At 42.8% G+C, this 24,806-nt stretch overlaps 1 protein-coding gene across 6 annotated transcripts in view; it reads right to left on the reverse strand.

Annotated features, from left to right (window-relative positions):
- Nucleotides 1-620: 620 nt before the first annotated feature.
- Nucleotides 621-24,806, reverse strand: part of GPRIN3 (GPRIN family member 3) — a 33,507-nt gene continuing 9,321 nt past the window's right edge. For 3 of the 6 annotated variants that reach the window (XM_015861318.2, XM_015861316.2, XM_015861314.2), the window contains exon 2: nt 621-9,312. In XM_015861318.2, the coding sequence (XP_015716804.1) occupies nt 6,962-9,199 (2,238 nt within the window). In that variant the 5' untranslated portion in view covers nt 9,200-9,312 and the 3' untranslated portion in view covers nt 621-6,961. Of the gene's footprint in view, nt 9,313-12,650; nt 12,779-13,524; nt 13,565-21,319; nt 21,341-24,806 lie in introns of those variants that run through there. The other 3 variants (XM_015861315.2, XM_015861317.2, XM_032444213.1) reach the window with 3 other exon arrangements.

A 24,806-nucleotide genomic window follows, 5' to 3' on the forward strand; every position in this document is an offset into this window, starting at 1 on the left:
CTTTGGCAATCACTGGCATACAGGAACCTGAGCCGTATGATGAGGAATCCAGCAAAGCTCTTTAATAAAATACCCTGTACAGGGCAATGAGCTGAAGCAATTGGAATCCTCACAGCCAACCACAAGTACGAGTTCAGAAGCACATTTAATGAAACAACTAATCATTATTTTGGGGAAGACAGCTCCAACTTTGGATAGAGAGCCACAGTTTGCACTGCAGAAGAGTCACTATGTAACCACACTTCCCAAAGATCCATTTCACTTCTTTCACTTCTCTGAGTGTGGCAAGGTAGGAAGGTAAGTAATTTTCTATATTCCCCAAGTTATAGCCATAGAAAAGATTAAGCCTGGTTACAGCAGTCATGTCTTCTAGCAGTAGACAGGCATGTGAAAATACTGCACCTGTAACATCATTGGATCAAAATACTTTGCTGCCATTGTCTGTTATCTTATACCATTTTCATACCTTGAGATAATACTTCTGTTTCTCTTAGGTGCAGAAGAGGGTTCAAGTTATTCTGATGCTCCTGGCACCTCACACCACTTGGTGTGTGTATGCACCTTGGATGTGGGGATGTCCTTTTCTGTCCATATGCCAGCCTACAAACAGAGACCCAGAATAATTAAGACAGTGTTCATTTTATTGTACTCAGCATGGAAACCAGAATGTGTAAAACAGCAAAACATTAAATTCCTAAGGAACTCAATCAGGCGAGCAACATTGCTTTATATCATTGTACGACTTCTTCACATGCAGACTTCTGTTGGTATGTCTCAAATAAATGCCACAGTACATCTGGAAGCCTAAAACTAGCTTTACTTCGTACAGTACATCACGTTCAGTCAGTAAAACTATAAAAATAATAAAGCCACGATAACATTAGTCATCATTAGAAACACCAAAATTGTTTTTCTTCTTCTGCTGACTGATTTATGGCCATCCTTTTTGTGGTGCTTGCAATGGCCAGGAATTCAGAGTTCACTCATCCCCTCTCCCTTTAGCTCTGTACACAAACTCCCATCCCTTTTCAGTGTGCTACTGAGACCTTAACCTCAGACCTGAGGCTTGATTGTATATATCAGGAGCATTTGGACTTCATTTTTCCCCATTACCGAAACTTCTCATGACAGCATCTAAACCTGGGTTTAATGTACTTGAAACTACTTGTCATGAACTGAGACATAGCATGTGTTTTGGGGAGAATCCGCTAACAGATGGATCAACTGTTGTAGTGGTGTTGCTAAGAAGCATCTGAGAAACTTGTATTTTGCAGCATACAACTGCTGGGGACTTTGCTGGAAGAGCTGTCATTTATTTCTATGCCAGAGGTCATTACTCTATGCAGAAACTTAACAAAACCTCAAAGCGACTCAGTTCATATAATTCTGTCCCTAATGAGCTCCGACGCCTGCTGTCACCCACAGCCTTTGTGAAGAAACCCATTTGTATATCCAAGTATTGGTTTCCACAAAGCTCTGAAGTCAGCCACTCTGCTTTTTGTTGACAGTCTCAACACGGAGATTGGCCAATTGACTTTTGTTAGCTAGAGCTCCGGGAATTAATTTAGAGACCGGATAAAATCTTTGTTTCTATTCACTACTGCAGAGCGATCTAAACTTGCCTTAAAGTTGTGGGAAACGTTGAGCCTCCAGCATTCAATTAGAAACGGCAAAGGGAAAAAAACCCTTTGAATATGAGCAATGCATGAGCCCTACACATATGTACAGCTCTTCTAAATGTGTGCACAGAAGTACATGAGCACACACAAGCTACACCTACAGCAAACTTTCTTAGAGGAAAAAGTATTTCCTCTCTGTGCAGCTGGGCTCTACCAGTTTCTTCTTTAAAGAATCCTGAATGATGAAAGATTCACATTGCAAAACCTTTCTTTCCAAGATTTGATTCAAAATCCACATCATAAATGCTGTGAAAGAAGAGGTGCTCAGAAAAGAACACAGCAGACAAATTAATAAATCTCAGAGCTTCAGAAAAATGAATGATGTTCATTTCACTTTGGATCAGTTCAGCTGTTACACTTCTTTCTTTTAAATAGCTACACTAACTCCAGTGGGATAATGAGATTTAGGCCCTTACGAGAACATTTCAGCCATTCCAATGTACAGGACTTGATCTTCAAGCCCACTGGTCACTGCAGTACTCCAAGACGCCAGAGATACTTGGTAGTGTGCAGAATTTGGATAGGAAGGTATGTGTACCCCTTTGGGATTACTTTGAAAACAGTGACCACTCACACAAGCATCAACCAGACTAAGAAAAAGCTTAAAAAAAAGAAAAAAAGCAACCCTAAAAAATAAACAAAGGCTGAGATGCTACTAAAACAGAAAAAGATTTAAAAAAAAAAGGAGGGGATGGTTTCTTTCAGAGCATAGACCTTACCTTTCTAAACGATGGAACTGAAACACTGAATGCAAGAGGCTCTCTATTGCTCCAGACCTTGGAACTTGATGAACGCTTATCTTGCATTCAGAGCTGTCATCTCCATAGGCTTACTGTGAAAGGCTTACTATGCCTTGGTAACCTTCTGCATTCATTTTTAAAAGGTGTAAAGGAAGAGACATGGAAGAAGGCAATGGAGAATCAGCCTAATAAACTTGCAAGATTTTCAGTTATACACTTTTACACTTATAAAAACTTTGCTAAGTAGTTAAACACTGATATGGTAGATTCCACCAAACTTCCAAAAGGAATTTTCCATCAACTTCAACACCGATTTTCATTTGCATTTCTGTTTCTAACTGTAACACTTCAAAGCAGTCATGACACTGAAGATAAAAGCCAGCATTATCTTTAGAGCATATATTTCCTTTTTCTGAATCCCCTGAAGGTACTTCTCCAAACAGCACATTTTCCAAGCTCTTACGTGGTAGTAGTGGTAATAAATGGAGGTTGTTCACCTACTGATATCACCAGTTACTTTATAAGATCAGTTTTATTGAATCATATTTGCATATATCTATACACACTAGCAAAATATACAGCTTTTCCAATAGTTCATTTTCCTAATAGCCATGGAACACTTAGAACATAAAAAATGTGTGAGCTCAGAATGAACAAGTGGGATAACTGCAAAAATTAAGCAAAACATTTAAGGACACAGAAATATCTCCATGAGGAACACATAAAACTAGTTTTTAGTTGTCATTTGGTCTTTCCTTCCCCACTTTTCTCAGTAATTCCTTCTTAACTGTTCCAAGGAAGGTTTCCTACCTCTGAAATGGGGAAGACAGGTATTTTCCTCCTTGTCTCCTTATCTTTCCTCACTCTGTTTTTCTAAGCCAGCAGAGGTCAGGAGAACCAACGGAAATGAGGCAAGACTTTGACACTTGTGCCCAAGGCAATGTGAAACCAGCAGACATCCACCAAGTGCACAGACAGCGGGAGTCATCATGGCCTCAAACGAAACCTGGGCCACACTACAAACTGCCCACAACAGGGTTCCCCTTCAATTCAGCTTTTGTATTGGAAACACTGAAACACAGAAGTAAACATTGTATTCTCAGTAACTGTTCTGGTCTTGGTTCTGGCCACACCAGTCTCTCCAGAAGCTCCGACAGAGAAGTTTCCTTACAATTAACTTGTTTCCCTTGTCTCATCTTCCAACAAACTGAATTTAAGAGTTACTTCATCTAATCAGGCTGCAACACAGTTTCCTCTGGTTTTGTTTTTCCCTATATGGATTTACACACGGGAAGGACAAAGTAATCTTTGTTTCATACCCTTTTTTTTTTTTTTTTTTTTTTTTTTTTTTTTTAAATTATTATCCCAAATGGATTTCCTTGGTAGTTAACTATTCAATCAATGCTCTGTGATGCTGAGTCACAGGGCCAGGAAGATGAGCAGGATGAAGGCACATGGATCATCTCCCTTTATGCTCTGCCATATACTACTCCAAGCACATTTTTGATGCTGATACGACACCAAGAACAGTCTTCCTTGGCTGCTAAAAGGCCAATCACACATGAACTTGCAAATTGCTACCCAAAACATGGTTTTGTTTTCCTTCTGATAAACATACACCATCCATCTGAGTGTTCACGGCATCATCTAGATATTGTAAGCACAAGAAACCATAAATTGCCAGTGTTAAGCTACCAGGTTGCCTACAGTCTGCCCTAGGAGGGCACAGTAGAAACACAAAGTATTTTACATGAGATGTGCTGGTGATTATCGATTCATTTTTGTGTGTTTGTTTTGGCACATTATTGCTTGGCTTCAAATGCAGGAGCTCCGTGTTGCTGACATTTTGCAGTTTGTCTGCACACAAGTATTTTCACAGAGTGCAAAAGCACAATGCTCTGCTGACCAACGTGTTTTTTCCAGCTATGCCCATGCAGTTGTTCAGATGCATCCACTTGGTTATCTAACCAGCAACGTTTTGCTGTACGTCTGTATTGGTGAAATTTTCCTGGAAGAAAGGTTGCTTGGTGGGGAAAAGTGGGGGTGGAGCGACTGGTGAAGACTCCTGGCTGGAAGCAGCCGCAGGGTATCCAGAGATTCTTCCTGAAGAAATGTTAACTCCAGTGCTCATGCATTGCTAAGCTCAGTTCAGCCTCAATCAAATTATTCATACCCATATTCTAGAAACATTTTGGAGAGCTTGAGCTAAAGGATAAAGTTCATGGAAGTTGGTCAGTGAATGACAGATGTTTATTCTCCTCTAGAAGAGGACATTTGTACAGGGACAGCTCAGAGCATGTCAGATCACAGTGCTGTAAAAGGAAAGGATGTGAGCTCAGTCAGAGGACATGGTTTAACAGGAGGACAGGACTGGCAGCAGCTAAAAGGGAGATGGCAGAAGGTAAAAGCGTAGGAAGGAACTACACAAAGCCTTGGGCCTTGACAGGAGATAGCAAACACTGCCAAGAACTCTGGGAATCAGAGCCTAACACAGACACAACGTGGTAAGAGACACTGAACTCATCAACTAACCTTACCTAATGATGCTGCTGCAATTAATCCCACACAAAATCTCACATCTCAGACTCTGCTAAGAAGGTGATGTGAACAGCAGCACTAGCAAAAAGACAGAAGAATTTCATCCTAGTAGACAGATGCGGGAAGACACTCTGATGCGGTATTTCAGATTCAACAATTCAGCATCAGATGGGAGATGAAATAACGCACAGAAATGGAATGAGGAGGTGCCACAGAGACCCAAATACACACCAGAGGAAAATTAGGAGCCAATTCAGTGCCAAAGCCAACAGCTTTCACTGAATGAGTTTAAAATATTGTCTAATATATATACTTTACAGTGTTTTACCCCCTACATAGGGAAAAAGGTGTCTCAACAGCTGCTTTGAAGTCTTGGCAGTTGACACACTCAGAAAATCTAGTCTTCTAAATAAAAGATGACCACCTCAGGGCTACTTCACAGACAAAAAGATAAGAAATTATACTAACACTTGTGAGACCTACAGAACAAGTCTGATGTATTATACTACAGACAAATAAATTATCATTATGATTTGTGAAAAAATTCTTAATGGAATAAAAAATAACTCCTATTTAACTGCAGTACTCTGCAGGATTACAATACCCAAATCCCCAGTGCTCTGCAGAACTGAAAACTATATTTCCTACAAAGTGCAGGAGTTCCTCAGCCTCCCCTGAACTCCAACAGAACAAAAAGCTGGTGGGAAACACATCTCCCAGGCTGCAAAATACTAAGCTGAGAAATGTGACATACGTACATTTGAGACATTATAATATAGCACACTCCTGGAGAAATAATCACTAAGCTACCTCTTATTAGCAGAATCTACAACTTCTCTAATATTAGAAATACACTAAAAATTGTCTCAAGATTTTGGTACTTCTACAAAGTAAATGTTTCAAGTTATCAATATGTTTGTAATATAGAGAGCATTAGGCAAAACAAGGAAAGCACAGGCTAATAAATGGTATCAAGTTTATGAAAGGCAGCAAGAAAAGCACCAGAATAGTGGAAAAAAGTAAATAAATAGATTCAGATAAGGACTTACAAGGACAAAAAAATGAGAACAGCACAACACACTAAACACTTCAGTTCATGGACCTAGGCTCACAGCACAGCCTGCTCCTACTCTAACATATTACTATGCATCTCTGAAGTGAGCAAAAAGACCCACACCACTTTAAAGAGTGCTTTACAGGAACAGCGTTCTGCACTGCTGGAGGCTGGGAGTGACACAGGGCTGCTGGGCTGGCATGTGGCATGCCAGGTAACCTCGCTATGCGTGCTCTCATGTCTGGCCCAAGCTGAAGGCACCACCTGCTTGCAAGCACACTCACACCTCTCTCGTCCCCTCATCAAAATCCCATTCACTCAGCTTCTTCTCCCAGAGAAAATCCTTCAGCCCTGACTGTCACTCTTTCCTCAGTCCTCCACTTCAATGGGAAAAGAACCAGCTCTGTCAGGCTCACCTAATCTGAGCTCCACTGAATCAACAGGAGTACGCCTGCCTAGTGATCAGCATCCGTAACCATCTCATGGACTTGCCTCAGCGTAGGCAACTTAAACAAGGAAGGTTGTGGTGCTCCAGGTGTTTACAGCTGTTAACCTTAGTTTCACCTCATCCAGCTCCCCCCAGCATTTTCCCTTGCATAAGACCTTGTGATGTATACCAATAATTTCTGACAGTCAACCTGATAATCTCTCTGCTTCTAGCTTTATCAGAAGGTGCTGCATTCCCTGCAGCAAGGTGGTAATTCATATTTGTGCTTTATGCTAAGTGCCTAGCTTTTATCTGACAGTGATCGGGGATGGGGCATCATGTGGAAATACACCAGCTGTGGCAGTGATGAAGGTGTGATGGAGAGAGTGCCTACTCAGAAAACAAAGGAGAATAATTTCCACTGTTGCTGCATTGCAACCCCAATGACACAACTGAACAGCAGGACTCGGGAGGAGGGATTCTCACTACCACTGCAGACATCTACCCACCCCTGCAGACTGCTTCAGTCTAACACAGATGACGGAGCAGGTCGTACACAACAATTGGGACGCCTAAAATTCTGCAGCATGGACTGGAATACGTTATGCTGCCTCCCTTTCAGTTTCTTATTTGAGGACGTATCTGAGGAAATGGATTTCCGGTTCTGACTGTTCTGAGCCTGGATCAGTTTCTCGTGTTCTCGTATCTGTCTCTGTAAGTGGTTCTGGATAGCGATTCCCAGCGACTCAGGATCAAGGGAAGCACCGTACACCTCCCATGTCATGCCTTGCTCATCCCAGACAACATCCCTGATGTGCTTGGATTGCTTCACCTGCACTTTTGCCTCCGTGGCTGGGGTGGGCTGCTTCTTTTCCTCATGTTTTGGCAAGGCCTGAGCCGAAGAAGGACAAGCTGTGACATGAATCTCAGGCCTAGTCTCCTTGGCCTGAAGGCCCTGCTGCTGGGGAGCTGCTGAGGCTTCTGGGTGAGGGCTAACATGTCCGGAGCTGCAGCCTGGCATAGCCGTCACTCCTGTCTGCAGCCCGCTAGCTCCTGAAATCTGCTTTGCTTCTTCTTGGCCTCTGCTCTGCTGCTCCCCACCTGCCTTCCCTGTGTGAGCCTTTCTGCTGGCGGGCTCACTGCTTGTGTTTACCACTCCCTGGGTATCCAGCACCATCAAGTCATCCTCCTTTTGTCTTGCCACAGATTGAGGAATCACCTCCGCTTTATTTGCACTCTGACACTGCTCAGAGCTGCCCAGGACTTCATTCTGCTTGGTTTCACCCTGTGTGTGACAGAGTGAAGGTAACTGGCTGCTTCTTGCCTCGTGGACAAGGCACTGCACCTTGTTCTCAGTTCCAGCAGCAGAAGCAGTGTTTTCTTTGCCAGCTACAGGCTGATGATGGGGGTGAATGGCGAGCTGCTGGGCAGGCACTGACTTTGGCAGGGCTGCAGCATCCACCAGCAGCACAGTGTTGCCCTTACCACCACTGGCTGCATCCATCCCTTCAGCAGCACTCACAGGGGTCGCTTGGGAGGTGGCAGCTGCTGAAGATAAGGGGAGGGTGGGCTCTGCATTGTCCCCAGCTTCAGCAGACAACGCATCAGGTGAGACTGCAGGAAGCCCAGCAGGCTGGCTTTGGGCTGTAGCAGCCACAGCCATACCAGTGGTTGATTTCAGCACAGTACCAGGAGAACGTGGGGATTTCTGTTCTGAGGAGAAGCTGTCAACAAGATTAGACTGTCTCAGTCCCCCACTGGCTTGGTAAATGATGTGCAGTTCTTCCTTATCCTCAGGAGGAGGATTCCCTTTTAAGAAGGCAGCAAGGATGCTGGGGCTGGTAGAGGCCGATTTGCTCTCCACAGTAGCCACAGCCTGAACCTCGGCATCTCTCCATGTCCTGCTTGTTGCTTCCTGAGTTAAAGTGCTGCACTCAGACTGAACTGTCATTGTACCCGTTTCTCTGAATTTGGAGAGATGGGTTGTGCCCAAGTTCCCTGGCTCAACACTGGCATCACGTACAGGATGCGTCCCCTCATGGCTGAGCTGGGCTGGTGACTGGCTGCTCTGCCTTGTCTCAGTTTGATCAGCAGGATGCAGCTGCTCAGTGCCTACAGCCCTACTTTTTGCATCCACAGCCTCCTGTGGGTCTCTCCCAGGATCAGTGGTCATGTCCTTTGCTGGAGAGGCAGGCTGAGTACCAGCTTCTTCTGCTTTCCTGCCTTTTTCTCCTCTTTGCAGAAGACTTGCCTGAGAAGTAAGACAGGACTCATTACCCCCAACTGGGCTGCTTGGTGAAGGACACTGGGTCACCTGAAGCACTGGCTGCTCCTCAGCCCTCTGAGCCTTCACAGCAGAATCTTCCACCTGCACCAGAGCATTCACCTTCATCTGGCCACCCTGCATGAACTGCTGGGAGTTCTGTGGGGCTGGCATCATGTCAGGCCCACACCCTGATGAGCAGGCCACTGCAACAGGGTCTAGCTCTAGAGCTGCCTGAGGGCCCCCTGCAGCCTTGCTAGAGAACCCAGGAAGAAGGCTGTCATCCTCAGGCCTCTGGGTGTCGGTGCGCTTCAGGTCACAGGTGCAAGAGGTTGCAGAACCAAGCGTTGTGCAGGGGAAGCCATTGCTGGCCCTCTCTGCAGTATGAGCCTTAGGCAGCTGCTTCACAGGTGGCAGGTCTCCCAGGTGGTCCTTATCTTCAGGAGCAGTGACCAAGGAGAGTGTGGCAGGTCCCAGGGGATGTGGTACAGTCCCCATGGACTGCCTCAGGTATGGGGCTCGCTGCTTGCTTCTCCTGGGAGCCTTCTTGCAGGACAGTGGGTCCAGCGGGCAGGCTACCAGCAGTATTTTGCTGCACAGGAAGGGCTAACCTGTCAATGAAAGAAATACAGTGTTAGCTGTATTCAGATTTAAGAAGAAAAAGTACTAAAAATATTTATTTGACAGCTTGTAAATAAGCACTAGTAGGTAGGCAAGAAAGAAAACACCTAATTCTGCTTTAATGCCACAAAAAACCCAAACAAACAAAAAACAACTCAGATTTCAATCTCTCTCAATTCTGAGGTCTGGATGTCTTCTCCATCCATTAGAACAAGAGAGAATGGTTTCAGTGCAGCAGGGAACAATTTTAAACTAAAAGATATGAGATTTAGGTTAGTATGTTAGGAAACTGCTCCACTCAGGGAGCAGCACAACTGGCACTGGCACAACTGTCCAGAGCAGCTGTGTATGCCCCATCCTTGGATGTGCTCAAGGCTAGGTTGGATGGGATCTTAGGCAGCCTGAGCTGGTGAGTGGTAGCCCTGCCTGTAGCAGAAGGGCTGGAACTAGGTGTGCTTTGAGGTCTTTTTCAACCCAGCCCATTCTGTAATTCTAACACAATGCTAGGGACAAAGAGAGAGGGATGAGCAGAAAGGGAAGCAGAATGGACGGGGAAGTCTGAGGGAAAATACTTAGCTACAAGAGGCCACAAAATAAACTCTGAGGTAAAATCCTCTATAAATCTGTCTGTGGAAGGTGAAAAATAATACCTCGCCTGCTGTGAGCAGGTGAAGATCAGATCTGTTTCCCTGGACCCCTGGGACCTGAGCAGTCTCACTCCTTCATTGTCCAATCTCACCCCCTTCCTGTCACAGAGAGTTCTTCCCTCCCTCCATTCCCTGTCACCAAGGGAATGCTAACACCAGGCAACAGGCCAGCTCAGACTAACATGCACAGAGTTACTCCATGATAAAAAGAATACAGAGGGAAGATAACCTGCTGAGTAGTATGGATGAATGAATGCCAAGAGAAGCTACTGCGCCGCAAAGCCAATGCCACAGCCAGTGAAACAGTGGGGAGGGACTTAAACCAGGTGGAACAGAGTTGTCCAGGTTGAAATCTGGCCAGGACTGCAGAGAAACTGTCACTTCAAGCAGAAGATGACCTCAAAGTGTGCTTCTCAGCTGGGGGCTTCAAGAGCACTCAGCACTGCCTGGCTCAGGTCCTGCTAGAGGTCAAAGTACCACCCCACTCAGTGTCTGCAGAGAGTGGTGAACCAGTAATCAAGTTCCACTTTGTTCTTATTATAAATTGCAACCATTGTGTGGGGACTGGTTGGGCACTAAGCAGCAGGTGGTGAACAATCGCACTGTGCCTCACTTGTTTTGCAATATATATATATATATATAATTGATATTTTTTTCCTCTTCTATCTTAGTAAATAATTTTTATCCCATCTCACTAGTACTACTTTGTTGCTTTTTCTTCTCTGATTTTCTCCCCCATCCCACTGGGAGGAAGGGGGAGTGAGCGAATGGCTGTGTAGCACCAAGCTGCTGATGGGTTGAACAACACTATTTTTTTTCCTAAGAAAAGAAAAACACTGCAACTTATTACTTATTCATTAACCTTTATGTCTTCCAGATATTAATAATTTATTATTTTTATCCTGTATCTTTGGGCTCTATCCAACCACAGATGCACACAGCCTTCCAGGGAGCTGAGATCCTGCCGAATTACTTAGTTGCAATCTGTGTTAGCAGCCCTGTATCACTTCAAAGTGGGTCTGCTCCAAGGCTAACACTTGCTAGGCTATTTGAGATGCACTGAGTTTATGTAAAACAGACTGCAAAGTTGCACAACTTTGTGACTGCCTACAAGACACGTTTGCTTCATTCTATGCTCACTGTGTCAGCCAGGGCAGTCCTGAAGAAGGAAAGCCATCCAACTTCATGCTGTTGTACCATGACTGAAAGTCAAATGACTGCGAGCAGAGCAGCAGATGGCTCAGGGCATCTATTTTTCTAAATTCTAGTACCCTCTTCTTTCCTTTTCCAAATGTCAATGCAAAACAAACCAGAACATACAGTTGGGTGGGTCACATTATTTTGTTCTTAGGTCAAAAGTTTCTTTAAAACCAACTAAACAAAATCTGGGGAAAAATTCAAACCAGTTCTTAGGATGAGACGTACGACTTGAGGAATAGTTTCAGAACAAATAAAGAATGTAGAGCAGATCTGTTTGGCTCTCCACTATATGAAAATCTCAGAGAGGGGGGTACATTAAAATCAGACACTCCGGATGGAAGCAAATTGCCTGTGTTCTCATGTGCAAATCCCACAGCAGCAGAGACACCAGCACAGGTCTGTGTGCTACAGCTAGAGGCAGCTGTGACAGGAATTCCTCATACTGGAAGAGCACTGTCTGTAACTGAAACCCACTCGAAGGAGGAATAATCCCTTGTTTTTCAGTTAAGTAAATCAGTTCTGACCAGAACTCCCACATGAACCCCTCATCTCTTTTTAGAGTCTCTTCAGCAGCATCACTAGAAAGTATGTTTAAGAAAGCTTATTTTTGATGTATACACTTAAATGACTGCCACAAGTGCTAATTACAAGTGATTCTGCTACCCATCTCCAGACATATAGTGCCAAGAGGAATGTCTGCCCTAATAAACCCACATATTCCTGGTGCGGGGTAACAGAGCATGACCCAGACATTTCACTTAACATCAGAACACAGGGCAGGGAGCCAGGTCACCCTCCTGAAATATAATTTTATGAGAACAAGGTCTTTGTAAAAACTTCCTTGTCAAAGTCACGGGAGCTTTGTTATGATTAGACTCTTTACTAAACTAGGCTGATGACAGGAGCCAACAACACTGTAGTAACATATGTAAATGTGGTAATTATTGTCCATGTTCATTCTCAAAATTAGTAAAAATCAAAATGCCTTATGCAAGAGAAAAACCAGCAAAAGCAGTTAATTACAGAACTGGAAAGGCATTTTCATGACTGCCAGGAGTGAAGGACAACAGTGAGGCCTGTGGGCACAGTGTACGCATGCTGTTCCACTGCCAAAACAGTGAGGATTCAAACAAACAAACAACACTGACTGTGAGCAAATACCTTGAAGAAAAAGAAATAGAAACCTCAGAAGCTGGTCAAAATAATATGTCAAGACAATTCAAGATCACTGGTAAATTTTGCAAGTGTTACATGCCTGACCTGGAGCAAACAACTAAAAATTTCTTTTATCAGAAAGAGATATTAGTATCTCCACAAAGGTCAAAATCAGTTTTTAGTAATAAGAACAGATTTTTGACATGAATACGTCTCTCCTCCTCCTTGTTCATTCAGATGAATGAACACAACCACTAGTGCATCATGCCCAGCACAAAGCTGTTGGCAACCACACAGCAGAAAATGTGCACGGATTTCAGGCTTACCCAGGGGACTGCTCTGGAGATCACAAAGATACGGAGGCCATTTAGATATGGTCACTGCATCCCCTCTGTGATGCTGCTGCTCCAAATGATAGTCAGACCACACCTACAAACACAGCAGGAACCTGCACCTGGGCAGACAGGGATGCAGATGGTAGAGGCAACACATTAAATGCCATCAGGCTGCAACACCCTCCCTACAGTTCTATTGTTATAGCATTTGGGCCCTGGGCTGGTTGTTATGGGCTTGCTGTTATATAAAAGTAACACTAGGACAGCCCAAAGCTTTGTTTGGCTTATCTACGCTTTACTTGGACAAGTCCATTCCCTGAAAAGCCTCTTTAACTTTGCAAAGTGCAGAAGGGCAAAGCACAGCTCAACCTGCTGCTCACAACCTGCAAATGAAAACAGGAGTAAAGTCAATCCTGCCAAATGCCACAGAGGTCTCTGGGTCTAATCCAAAGCAATGCAAACTGCATTGCATCCTCCTTCACTCGATTGAGCTGCTGGCCAGAGCTTAAACACATACTTCCAAAAAGCCACAGAAACAGGGAATGCTACAGTCTACTCAACTATATGCAAACAATTCCAATTAATTTGAAATACAACTTCAGATCTAATATTTAAAATTAAATATCCACTCACACAAAGCAGGTAGCACTGTCAGATTTTGTTTCTGAGTGTAGGTATTGTTTGCTTCATAAATCTACAGTCCCTGTACTCTCTAGACCCTTGTTGAAGTCCTGGGGGTCCAGAAAGTGTTGTGCCCAGCAGGCTGCAGAAGCAGCTTGCAGCAGCTGGATCTCAAATACTCTCTAGTACTTAGACAGGCAATCCCTCATGTTCACTACTGTAATTTGGATACTGCAATCATTACCTTAGTTCAGAAGCAAGCATCAGTCATAGCGACCTCAAGACTGAAAAATAAAAATAATAAAAAAAATAAATCAGTATCAGAGTAAGTGGGCTGGGATTGAGATAAAAGGATTGTACTCAGGAAGAGCTCAAACAGATCTGAGCACACCTCTGCTCTAACTTCCTGCCAAAGGGACCAAATCAGTCCAAGATCTGTGGCAGCGTGAGTGCAGTAAGCCCAATTCAAACTCCACCATGCTGCTGACAGCAAAATAATGACCTACCCCTTCAATTAGAAAGATTTCCATCTAAAAGGAAGGATGACTGCAGCCCTGCTCTAAGACTCTGTGTTCCAGCCCATGACCCATCTGTTCTCTGTGAGCAGCACCCAACTTGCTTCTGCCAGGAGACTCATGCAACAACCACTTCCAGCCCAGTGCACATTCACAGGGCCATGATAACAGCTGCTAGCAGCATCATGATATAGATTTTCTGCACACATGTCTGGCTCAGACTTCATTTCTGGTTTCACTTTGTTTTTAATCTCTGTCAGCAAATAACTGCATCAGAAGACGTGCAATTATGGGCTCTTTACCTCGATGACTGCAGCTGTAGGAGCCATACCAGCAATCCTCACTCAGAGGTCCCCAGCACTAAGTTGCAAGGCTGGGATAGCTCTTCTGAAGAGGAGCTTCTCCTGGCCACCCCTCCTCAGCCTCTCACAAAGGCAGCAGGGTGGCAGCACAGAGAGAATGGCCTGCTCTGTCCCAGACTGACCCACCTTTGAGTGCTGTCTTCTGTCTACTTGCTGTTCTGCCCTTGCACATCCTCCCTCACCCCATGTGTGGCCCCATGGGCAGCTAGGCTCTTGGCATGTCTCCTCCAAGGGCTATAGGACCAGGTGAAACACTTTCTTCTACCAGGCATGCGCAGACATAAAACTACCTGCTGGAAAGCAAGCTTGTTACAGTGCCACCAAGAGCCTGGCAGCCCTTCTACTCCAAGGTGAAAGAGAAGGAGAAACGGGTTTGTGAAAACAGCCAAATCAAACAGCAGCTACCCTAGCTGGCAGTCAACTGTAACAGTTATATAAGCTTCAGCCACACTCTCAGCTCATATCCTGGATCACTCCAGAGGGGACACGAGATGTTGACAAAACCCACAGGGCTATATGTTTTCCTTTTTTTTAAATTGCATGTTATTATGTTTAATCTCATTATTTATCAGAGTGTTTTTTGAACTTCAGTATCTGACACCAGAGGTGACTTTTAAGGACATGCAGCCTGATTTCAAGGGTAAGCCTTGTTTCACAAGGAATGAATGCTCCTGACACACGTGCAGGTGGAAGGAAGCCTGCAGCCTGCTGTCCATGTCAGGCAGGTGACTGCATTTCACACAGTTCACTGCCACTCTGAGCTTCTTCTACTTTCTTGTTACTCAACGGTAAGCTGTGTTTGAAGGACACCAGGAAGGCTGTATGAACCTTCCAAACACCACTCCCATGTTTGATATTGAAAGTGACATGACTGTCCATCATTTAAGGGGAAATTTCCATCCTCAACTATCCTGCTATCTTTCTTTCTGCCTGATAAAACCACGATGAAAATCTAACCCCTCATTAATGTATATCATACAACTGACTGCCTTTGAACACTGACTGCTGCCAAACAACAGCTCTGTGGTTTTTTTTGAGAGAGCAGTTTAACAACAGCCAATGATAAACACCTTTTCCCTACACAGCAATACAAATGTGACTTCGTTTCAAAGCAAGATGATCACCTTCAGAGGGGAAAGCATACTGCTGGCTCAGCACCCATGCAATTCTTGCTTTCTCTGCTATGATTTCCAGTTAACAAGTGGCAACCAGGATGATGTGGTTTATGTAGATATACATCTACTGGGAACTGGCTCAAACCAAACCCACATTTTGTGCAGCCAGGAAAACATAACTACTGCTTAGCAGGCCTGGCTTGGAGAAAGGGTGGCTCTGTGAGACAAAGGATATTATCCAACACACTTTTGGTTCCTTGAACGCAAGTTTCCTGAATTTCATGATGACTTTCTCCTTAAGAGCACTCCCCCAGCACACTGCATGCAAACACCATCGTTGTGGCAGAAGCAGCCCCAGCAGTGGTGGCAGCACACTGGTTAATTAGGCCTGATTTGCTGCTGATTAACCATATTATTGGCATCCAGAGAAGCTTATTGTAGTAGCATGGTTATTTGCCAACATAGCAAGTAAGGAAATTTTGCCTTGGATGAGCCTACAGAAGGAAGAATAAAATATATATATATACATCCATAATTTAAGAACCAACTCTAATTTTTAATTCTCATCCCCTGGGAAATTAAGCTCTCCTCATATACCATATTATTTTAATGAAGGCACTGGGCTCAATATAGGAGAATAGTTCTGTACATAACAGGAGCTGGCAAAAGGATATACCCATTGCTGTTTACAAGCATTATCCTAATGGAAAAGAACTACTCCAAATGGCATGTAATTAGAGAAGAAGGATGCAGAGTCTAACCAGTCATTACAGTAACAGAAATTTGCTGTAGTGTGTGATTAACCTAAGAAAGGCATGATGATGATCTCACCATATCTACTCTTGCCTCCTGGCTATAAGAACACAACTAATGTGAACACTGAGGCTTGCAGCCGAAACAGCAATTGCTGTGGCTTTTTTTTTCAAGTTAAAAATACCTTCCATTCTTCCTGCCTCCACCTCCACAGTTGCTTCCTGTTCTTTTTTGTGTTCTCACTCTACTGTGCTGCTGCCTGTCCTGGACAATAAACACAGTGAAAGGAACAAATTAATCTCTGTAGTAAACCACCTCCTGCTAAACACCTTCTGAAAAATCACAAGAGGAGACACTGTGCTACAGCCACTTCTTGTCTGCTGTATGAAGGCTCTGCAGGAAGCCAAACAGTGGCAAGTTGGAAGCCTTTGGATATTGAGAGAGAAAATAGGAGCAATTCACTGCTATATTTTACAATGCTGGTAAATGCTCTTCTGAGGGCAGTGACACAAACCCATACATCCAGCTGAGGACTGTAAACTGCTTACCTCAGCCACATGAGCTCACAGTACAGCTGCAGGTGGGACTGTTACATGAGAAACTGTTGTCTAAGTCTCATACACCTTTACTTGAGGCTATATACTTTAAAAAAAAACAACCAACCAACCAAACAAAAACTGATTCAGGTGAAATTGGACCAAATCAGAAAAGAGCAAGATAGCCTCATTCATTATTATCACTTTAACCAATGAGGTACTACTGCATTCAGGACATGGGGAAGGCAGGTGGTATCAACCAGCCAGACATGGGATGACACACACTAACTGACACCTTGCAATGCCTGGGAAAACAACATTTGTCACATTCAGCTGATTGTCAGTGACACCATTGTTCTTTATACCAAAAAAAAAAACAGTGGAGCAGCCTAACGTCACACACAGCAGGGCATCTGCAAGGGCTTCCACTCACCTAACCCTAATAAAGGTAAATGCTGGATAGGAACACGGTGGTAAAATCTTACACCTATAAAAATCACACTGTGTTTTCTTGAACTTCCAAACAGAGCTGACAGACAGCGTTAAAAGGCACATCTGAGAAACAACCCAGGTTACAGCAGCTATCACCACAGCAATTCTGATCAGGTAAACCTGAGAGAAGAACTTTGCTCTGGCTCTTGCCTTGTGAAAGCAGAGGTTTGGGTACCATTATAATCTCCATAAAGTAAGCCTCAAACCTCACCTCACTAACTTAGAATCCTGAAGTTCTCTGTGTGACCAGAGAGTTCCTTAAGACTGAGAGATCCTTAAACCTTCTCAGTCTACCATCTGGATATGCTTGAACAAAGGTTCAAGCATATCCAGACTGCAGAGTGGTTTCCATAGATGAAGGAGCCAACATGAGATCTTTCCGCAGCAAGAAAAGCACCAACAGCTGTGCTGCACAGCAGCCTATTTTAGGAACAGCTGATTATAGATAGTTTGTCCCACAGGTGTCTGACGGTAATAGCTTTTCAGAATTGCCCTTGCAGCCAACACAGGTGTGTGTAAAATTCTCTCCCACTAACAATTTCAGGAATTGCCCTCCTTTCTTCTATTAGAATTGGTCCCTAATAAAGGCTTATTCAAAACATGTATTTATATCCTTAGATTCAACACTCTTCTATCCTTCCAGCCCCTTTGAGAGTGGCTAAGGCTGCATATCATTTTTATACTATGTTTTAAATGTGCATTATCTTGGGCTTAAGAATAATTTTATTCTCCTCTTCTGAACTCTCAGAAGTCACAAAGTTTATAAGATAAACCCTGGTGTCCAAGATTTGGTAAACCTCATCTGTCAGAACCCAACTAAAACCAGAAATGCTTCCTTAACACAGCTAAACTCAGACATTAGTTCAATAAAAACTCTCCTCTCAGCTGTTTTACAGTATTTCTCATTTAACTACACTGGAAACAGAGACACAGCATGTCTTGCTTTGTAATTCCATTCAAAGCTAATAATAATATCAGGAGTCAATTACTGGAGCCATACATAAACCAAAAATTTGTGAGTGTAGACCTCTGCAAGGACATAAGTGCATACATGAGCTGTTATGACATTCCTACTCTTGCTGTGGGCCAGGGGCTTCTAGGGCTAGAATTCTGGACTTCTCACTTCTCTAGATTTAAGACAGCTGCATTTACCTTTTCATTTATCACACAACTCAAGCAACACATACTGTAGGGGAAGCACCAGTAAAGGACGTTAACTTTGATGTGAATTCTTGAATTACCATTCCTCAGGATGATTGCAAAATTACTTAATGACTATCATTAGCATTAATTGCAATGACAGCTCAAACAAGATATATCTTGCCTGGGTTTAACAGAACCTCAGGTTTACTGAAGCTGATGCCGCAACCACCTGCTCAAGACCAAGTTCTGGGTAGCTGGACTGGCACTGACAATTGCACCTTGCCCTCCATGTACAGCTCTACATTTCATGCTGCTACTTCACGGTGAAAGAGCAAAACATGCCTCCAAGCTTTGAAAGGAGGAAAAAAAACCAAACCAAAACAGACTGAGCAGTCCCAGACAATTACTGAATTTATCACATATCACCCTACTCCTCGCATCAGTCTGTGCTCCTCTCCCTTCCTCCTCAGGGCAACTTCATCTGCCCTTGCTCAGGCTGCCAGGAATTTAACCTGCAGTTATTAGAAGCGAGTGGAGGTCAGGTTGTTCCTTTCCAGGGCACAGCTGTGTGCAAGTAGGGCTCTGCAACAGCTTTGCTCTTGTTTCCAAGTCATCTGGAGGGTGTGAAAACCCATCACTCACAGCTTAGAGCTTGATTACTGGACTCGCATTGAATGCAATGTCTGATGCACAGATGTCTACTTGAGGGAGTGAAAAAACACATGGCAGCTTTTCAGCTAGAATGAAAATCCAGGCAATGTGATTTATTTCCACATAGGATCTCCTTGAAGATAAGCACTGGATACTTCACCAGCTGTGGATGTATGGTTGGCTTCCTACCACAATTTATTTTCATTGACATCCTATTTATGGACACAGTTTTTACTGTTTCAAACTATGCATACATACAGGATTGCAGACAGACATACAAACATAAATAAAATTGGATATATGCTAATGTAATAATAAGCATCCTGCATAATCTTGGTAATTAAAGCCAGGCTCTGAAATCAAATAAGTCTGAGTCTCTAAAGTGCGGGATAATCAAAAATGCCAGCAAAGCCAGTTGGAGTCAAAAGTTGCCCAGTACTTCTGAAGACACAATTCCTTTTTTATTTCCCATTCGTATGCAAGAAATGCCAGGAGGACTCAAAATATTCTCCCATTTTGCTGGATGGTATATGTAGGCAGAAGGATACAAAGAAAAAAAGAAGGATACAGAGAAAGAAGGATACAAAGAAAGAAAGAAGGATACAAAGAAAGAAAGAAGGATACAAAGAAAGAAAGAAGGATACAAAGAAAGAAAAAGGATACAAAGAAAGAAAGAAGATACAAAGAAAGAAAGAAGGATACAGAAAGAAAGAAGATACAAAGAAAGAAAGAAGGATACAAAGAAAGAAAGAAGGATACAAAGAAGGATACATTTACAGCTCAAGCAGGCAAAATACAGAGCAAAGGTAGCAACTAAAACTTTTTCTACCTCTTTAAAAGATACTGTTAATGAAAAACGCAGAGAAAATGATACAGTCAGAGTATAACACCAGTGGTTCAAGTAGAGAAGAGATTTTTTTGTATAATCTCATCATTACTACTGAAAATTCTTTGCATCTGTTAGTGTAGGAATCTGGCTTTGAAGATCCACTTTTTGAAAGACTACCAAAAGGTATCAAAAGGGCTGTCACCTTGCTGGATTACTGCCATTTAGCAAGGCCTGAATCTATAAAGAGGTGAAGGACTTTGGTATTCTTTGCTCAAGCAAAATCTATAAAAACAAACAAGTATAAAATAGGCTGCTGCCACCATTTACACAAAGCAAAACAAAATAATAATAATAATAATGGTGATGAAACAAAAATAAAAGAAACCCCCAGACCTTAGCAAAAATCACCACTTTATAGTTGAACCAGGCTAGGAAGGTTACCTATTCAAGGAAAGAACTTGCAACCCTATGATTTCCCCTCCAGACCAGCTCAGCTGCTGTTCGGCTCCAGCCAGATGATTACTACAGCTTGATCCTCACTGCCTCAGCTCTATTCACTTTGCTCCCTAATCTATTAATTTATTAACAGCTACAAACCACAGATCTCAACAGCCAATGGAAAACTGTTGGGTTTATGCTATTACAAGTCAACAGGAGAAAAAAATAATCATCTTTGCAAATGCAGTCTGCCACAGAAGGTGGTTAAAGAGAGACAGATGTTCAGTCAGCATTGCAGATGGGCTAGAAAATCCCATAGCACCACCCCAAACCCCTTACCCTTTTCCTCTCCCCAGAAGGCAGAAAACCTGCTCTTTTTCTCCCACTATGCACAGACTATATCCTAAGTTTACAGGTGAAGGCTGGAACTCTTAGGAAGCAGTTACCTGCCCCACTGATCTTTTCCCCGGGCAGCAGCTAGCTCATGTTGTTCAGGTGTTAAATTTTAAGGTTAGTGTACTTCAGTTCCAAGCTTCTCCCACAAAAGTGGAGAACAAGCCTGGTCTAGAACTGCTCATTCTGGGAACAATTCTTCCACATGGACTCAACTGCTTTATTTGTTACATGGGATTATTTCTAGAACCGCAGAATAAATTCCAGTTTGGTGGAAAAGCAGTAGATGGCAAGGTAAGGGCTGCTTGCTTAGGAAAAGATGTACACGGGGAAGTGAGGTGGCTGATCCATGTGATAAAGAAGCGCGCTGGCCCTCTGCCTCCTCGACCTAGGCTTGAATGCTCTTCCAGCACTGATTCCCCATCTGCTTCTTACTGTGTGCTCTGTGCCAGAGTATTTCACAGCTTCACATAGCTCAAGGCCAGGAAGCTGTTCACAAGAAATGGATGTTTTTAGCAGTGTTTTGCATCATGTCATTTGAAAGACAGTTTAAGCACTGTTTAAATATTTGTGAAGGTGGCCATACTCATACTTCTTACTGCCTCACATTGTACATTCTTCAGCTTCAGCGTTCTAAGCATTTTCCTGCTAAGCTTCCAATGGGTGTTTTTTTCTGTAATGCAATAATGTGATGGAAAGTACAGCAAGAGCAGGGCAGCAAAGTCTTTGGCTACAGCAAATGATGACAAGCCCAAATGCAGCAGCCATAGACACAGAAACAAAGTGAAGAAAAAAAACAAAACCCTACTTACTTTTGAAAGGCCTTGTGTAGGCAGGGTTCTTCAGACAAATACCCACAACCTCCACTGCCAACCCTTAAATGAGGTCTGGGAAGGGGAGGATCCTGGCTCCACCCTTCCGGTCACTCAGTCACACTGCATGCACCTGAGCTCCCCTGGGTTGGCTCTGGCTTACACCAGGTGCTCCATCACTGGATGAGGCCATGACATAGCATTTCCACTACATTTCCATTTTGTGATTACTATTTTTTTATCGTCTGTTAGGGCTGTCTCTCAAAACAGATGACTGAATCATCCAAAAGCAAAACCATTAAAAAAAATATACACTCCTACTCTACAGAAAGCATATTTCTGAGCAGGGCAATAAGAATTAAAAAAAAGTGTAGACATAACTGAAAAGTGCGTGTGAACAGAAGGGGAAAGCACCAAAAGTCTGTCTTCTTTTCAGTCACAAACAAGAAATCTTTCCTCAAGAAAGCCAGAATTAGTCATGAAATATATATAACTGACTGATCTTTTCAACTGTTTAAAGTGAAGAATTTCAAATAAAAACTGGGTGCCTATGGAACATTTATGCCTGTTAAATCCTAGTCATGGAGTTCATCTTGGGAGCACATGGACAAAATCCTACATTGAACACATAAGGTCAGCCTTGAAGATGGGGGAAGAGAAATGAAAGAACACTGTGTTACTTCAGGGGTAACATATATGGCCATGTACATCTCTTCAAAATACTGTTCAAGACTAAGCTAATGGGTCTACCCTTAAACACATTTAACTCTTTCTTTAACTTCACTGTACAAATCTTATGAATAGCCTCAGTATGGCCTTCTAGAAAAGAGGCACTTCTGCAGTTTTTTCACTTAAGATGTGAGAATAAGCTGAATCATTAACCATCCAGCAAAAGGATCAAGAAAGAATGCATAAAAGTGATTGCAAACAGACAGAGTGGAGAAAGTAATAACAAGGCCTATTCGGTATCTTCTTTGCAAACTTTTACCACTCAGCTCTTGCACTAACAGTAAGTTATTGCAAAAAAACCCACACTGAAATAATTGGTCTTGAAGCTTACACACAGTGTAGTCTATCCATACAAAGCCCACTGGAGACTGGCTCCAGATTTGCAGAATTCACTGGCACAACCAAAGTACAGAAGCTAGAAGAAAGAGTGTTGACCAAAACCCCATGCTCAAGCAAAAAAACATCCTGAAAGCTACTCTGTACAGGCAAATCCCTGGTAGATTTTATGAAAGAAACACCTTGAAGAGGCAAAAAACTGTTGCAAGGAAAATGCTATCATACTGTTTAATCAACTGATGTTTCTGCCACAACTTATTGTGAATAACTCCTTCACAGTTTGTTTCCCCACTCCTGTGGTTTCTTGCTGGCCACAAGCACCTGTGCATTTTAACATTTCTTTTTTTGTGAGTTCATTGCCATCATTATCTGCTCTTTGGAATAGCAACATTGCTCTGTACAAGCCAGGAACACTTCAGGACCATCACTAAGGAATGGAGAGCACAAGTATTTAGAAGAGCATTCTGCTGGCTGAATGAAGCATCACTGCTAAATTTTCTTCTCATTCATTTCCAACTCATCTGCCCTAAATTCATTCTGAATCAGCTGCCTACAGACTGGATGACTGAAAGGATGTTGTTGTTTGCCTTCCTGTCAGAATGGCAGCTATAGTGCCTGGAAAAAAAACTGCAGCAATTTTACATCTCTGGTTGGATACTACTGGTAAAAGGCCATATTTATATTTCATATAAACTACAGCAGTTCAGTTGATGGGGTTTTCATCAATGAAATTACAGCCTTTTACTACGGGGTCAAATTTCACCCATCTAATTCAGGTTTGGTGTTTTTCTTTTTTCTGAGCAGCATGTAAGCCACTGACTAATGTACTTCCCGCACTAGCAGGTGTGGCAGCGATTGCTGACCAGTTGAACTCGTGTGGCGGTTACAGACTAATTTGATTGCAGATGTTGGATTATAAACCACACTGAAAAAGATGAAAGGTTTAAGCAGACAAAATAAGAGACAAACTGAGAGACTCATTAGTCACTAGAAGGCAGGCTGTGTTACTGGAGAAGCGACAGCACATGGGTTGTCTTGGAGCATCAGTACAGATTCAACTGATGAGTAAACAGTGAATGGCGTTGGTTACACTGCTCACTATTGTTATAGTGATTATTATATTAAAAATTGAATAGCTAGCTACTTAAAAAAAAAAAAAACAAACAACACAACCTGTTATTAGCTTTTCCTTCTTTTTAAATGTTACTTTACTTACACCTAAGATTTTTGAGGAGTGGCTCAAACACAACTGTGTGGGCTCTCTACCTGTCATCTGCCTATTTGGGTTGGCTACTGATAGGGACATCTGCTCATGTTCTTGCAGGCATGTTGCTTTTGATGTGATAGGCACCTACAAATACCCTGAATGTAGGAACTTAGCTGAACCCCCTCATGTGCTGATTAATACAGTCAGTCCACTTGCTTTCTTGTTTGGGAGCAAATATGAGTGTGCCTATTGTCTGCCTCTTTGGCAAGCCCTCTGCCACCTTCCAGCATGGAAAACTGTAAATCTAAAATAGGTCATTTTGTTATAAAAATACATTTCCCAAGCAATGTTCCCCCTAGGCCCTTCATAATAAGAACATCTTTTGAATTGAATAAATATTGTTCTGCTATTTCCCAGTATCAGCTGCACGTATTTCTGTGATAATGCACAAGCACAGTCCAGCTGGAAGCAACTCTTAAAGTACACAACTTAATTCAGGAATACTTCCAGTGGAAGCTTTCTATGCCTTATGATAGAATTCTATTATGTGGTTGACTCTGTGGACGGTGTAAAGTGTCCCCAAGACGTGAGGTATGAATTGTTCCCCTGATGTTAATGTATATACCAAACCTAGCCAGCGAGGTAAAGGCTTCTCTCCTCACCGAAACAAAGACAACCTCTGTGTTAGTTTGTATGTCTGGTAAATGCAGGAGGAAGCTGCTTATCCCTCCTATTTCTTAGGCATCAAGCTAATCAAGACTAAGACAAAATAAATAAATAAATAAAAAAAAATAAAAATGAAGGCTAGATTCATTCCTGAGTTTCAAAAAGCCCAAGAAGCTAAATTAATGAAGTTAATTCTTCTGTAATCCTCATCTGTTAAAACTTTCCTCTGTATTTCCTGATGAAACTTGCCTGACTTCTCAGGAAATTAAAAAAAAAACAAACAGATTTAGGTCCTCAGTCATATTTTGCAGCACATCCTTATGCATTTCTGGCATCATTAGTGCATGGCCAGAACTACAAACTGGATTTAGCCCTATGAATCTTAGGTTCTTAGGCATGGGATAAACAGGACCAATTTTGCACAGTCCTAGCTTGAAGTCACCATGAGCAGTTCAGCCCCCTGCAGAGATAGATGAATGCACATTTGCAATTTGTAGTACTTATTCTTATGGCATAACCAGGATTATTTGGAGGTCTGGAAGGAAGGAA

This window comes from Coturnix japonica, chromosome 4 (assembly GCF_001577835.2).
Source record: "Coturnix japonica isolate 7356 chromosome 4, Coturnix japonica 2.1, whole genome shotgun sequence".
NCBI classification, from domain to species: domain Eukaryota; kingdom Metazoa; phylum Chordata; class Aves; order Galliformes; family Phasianidae; genus Coturnix; species Coturnix japonica.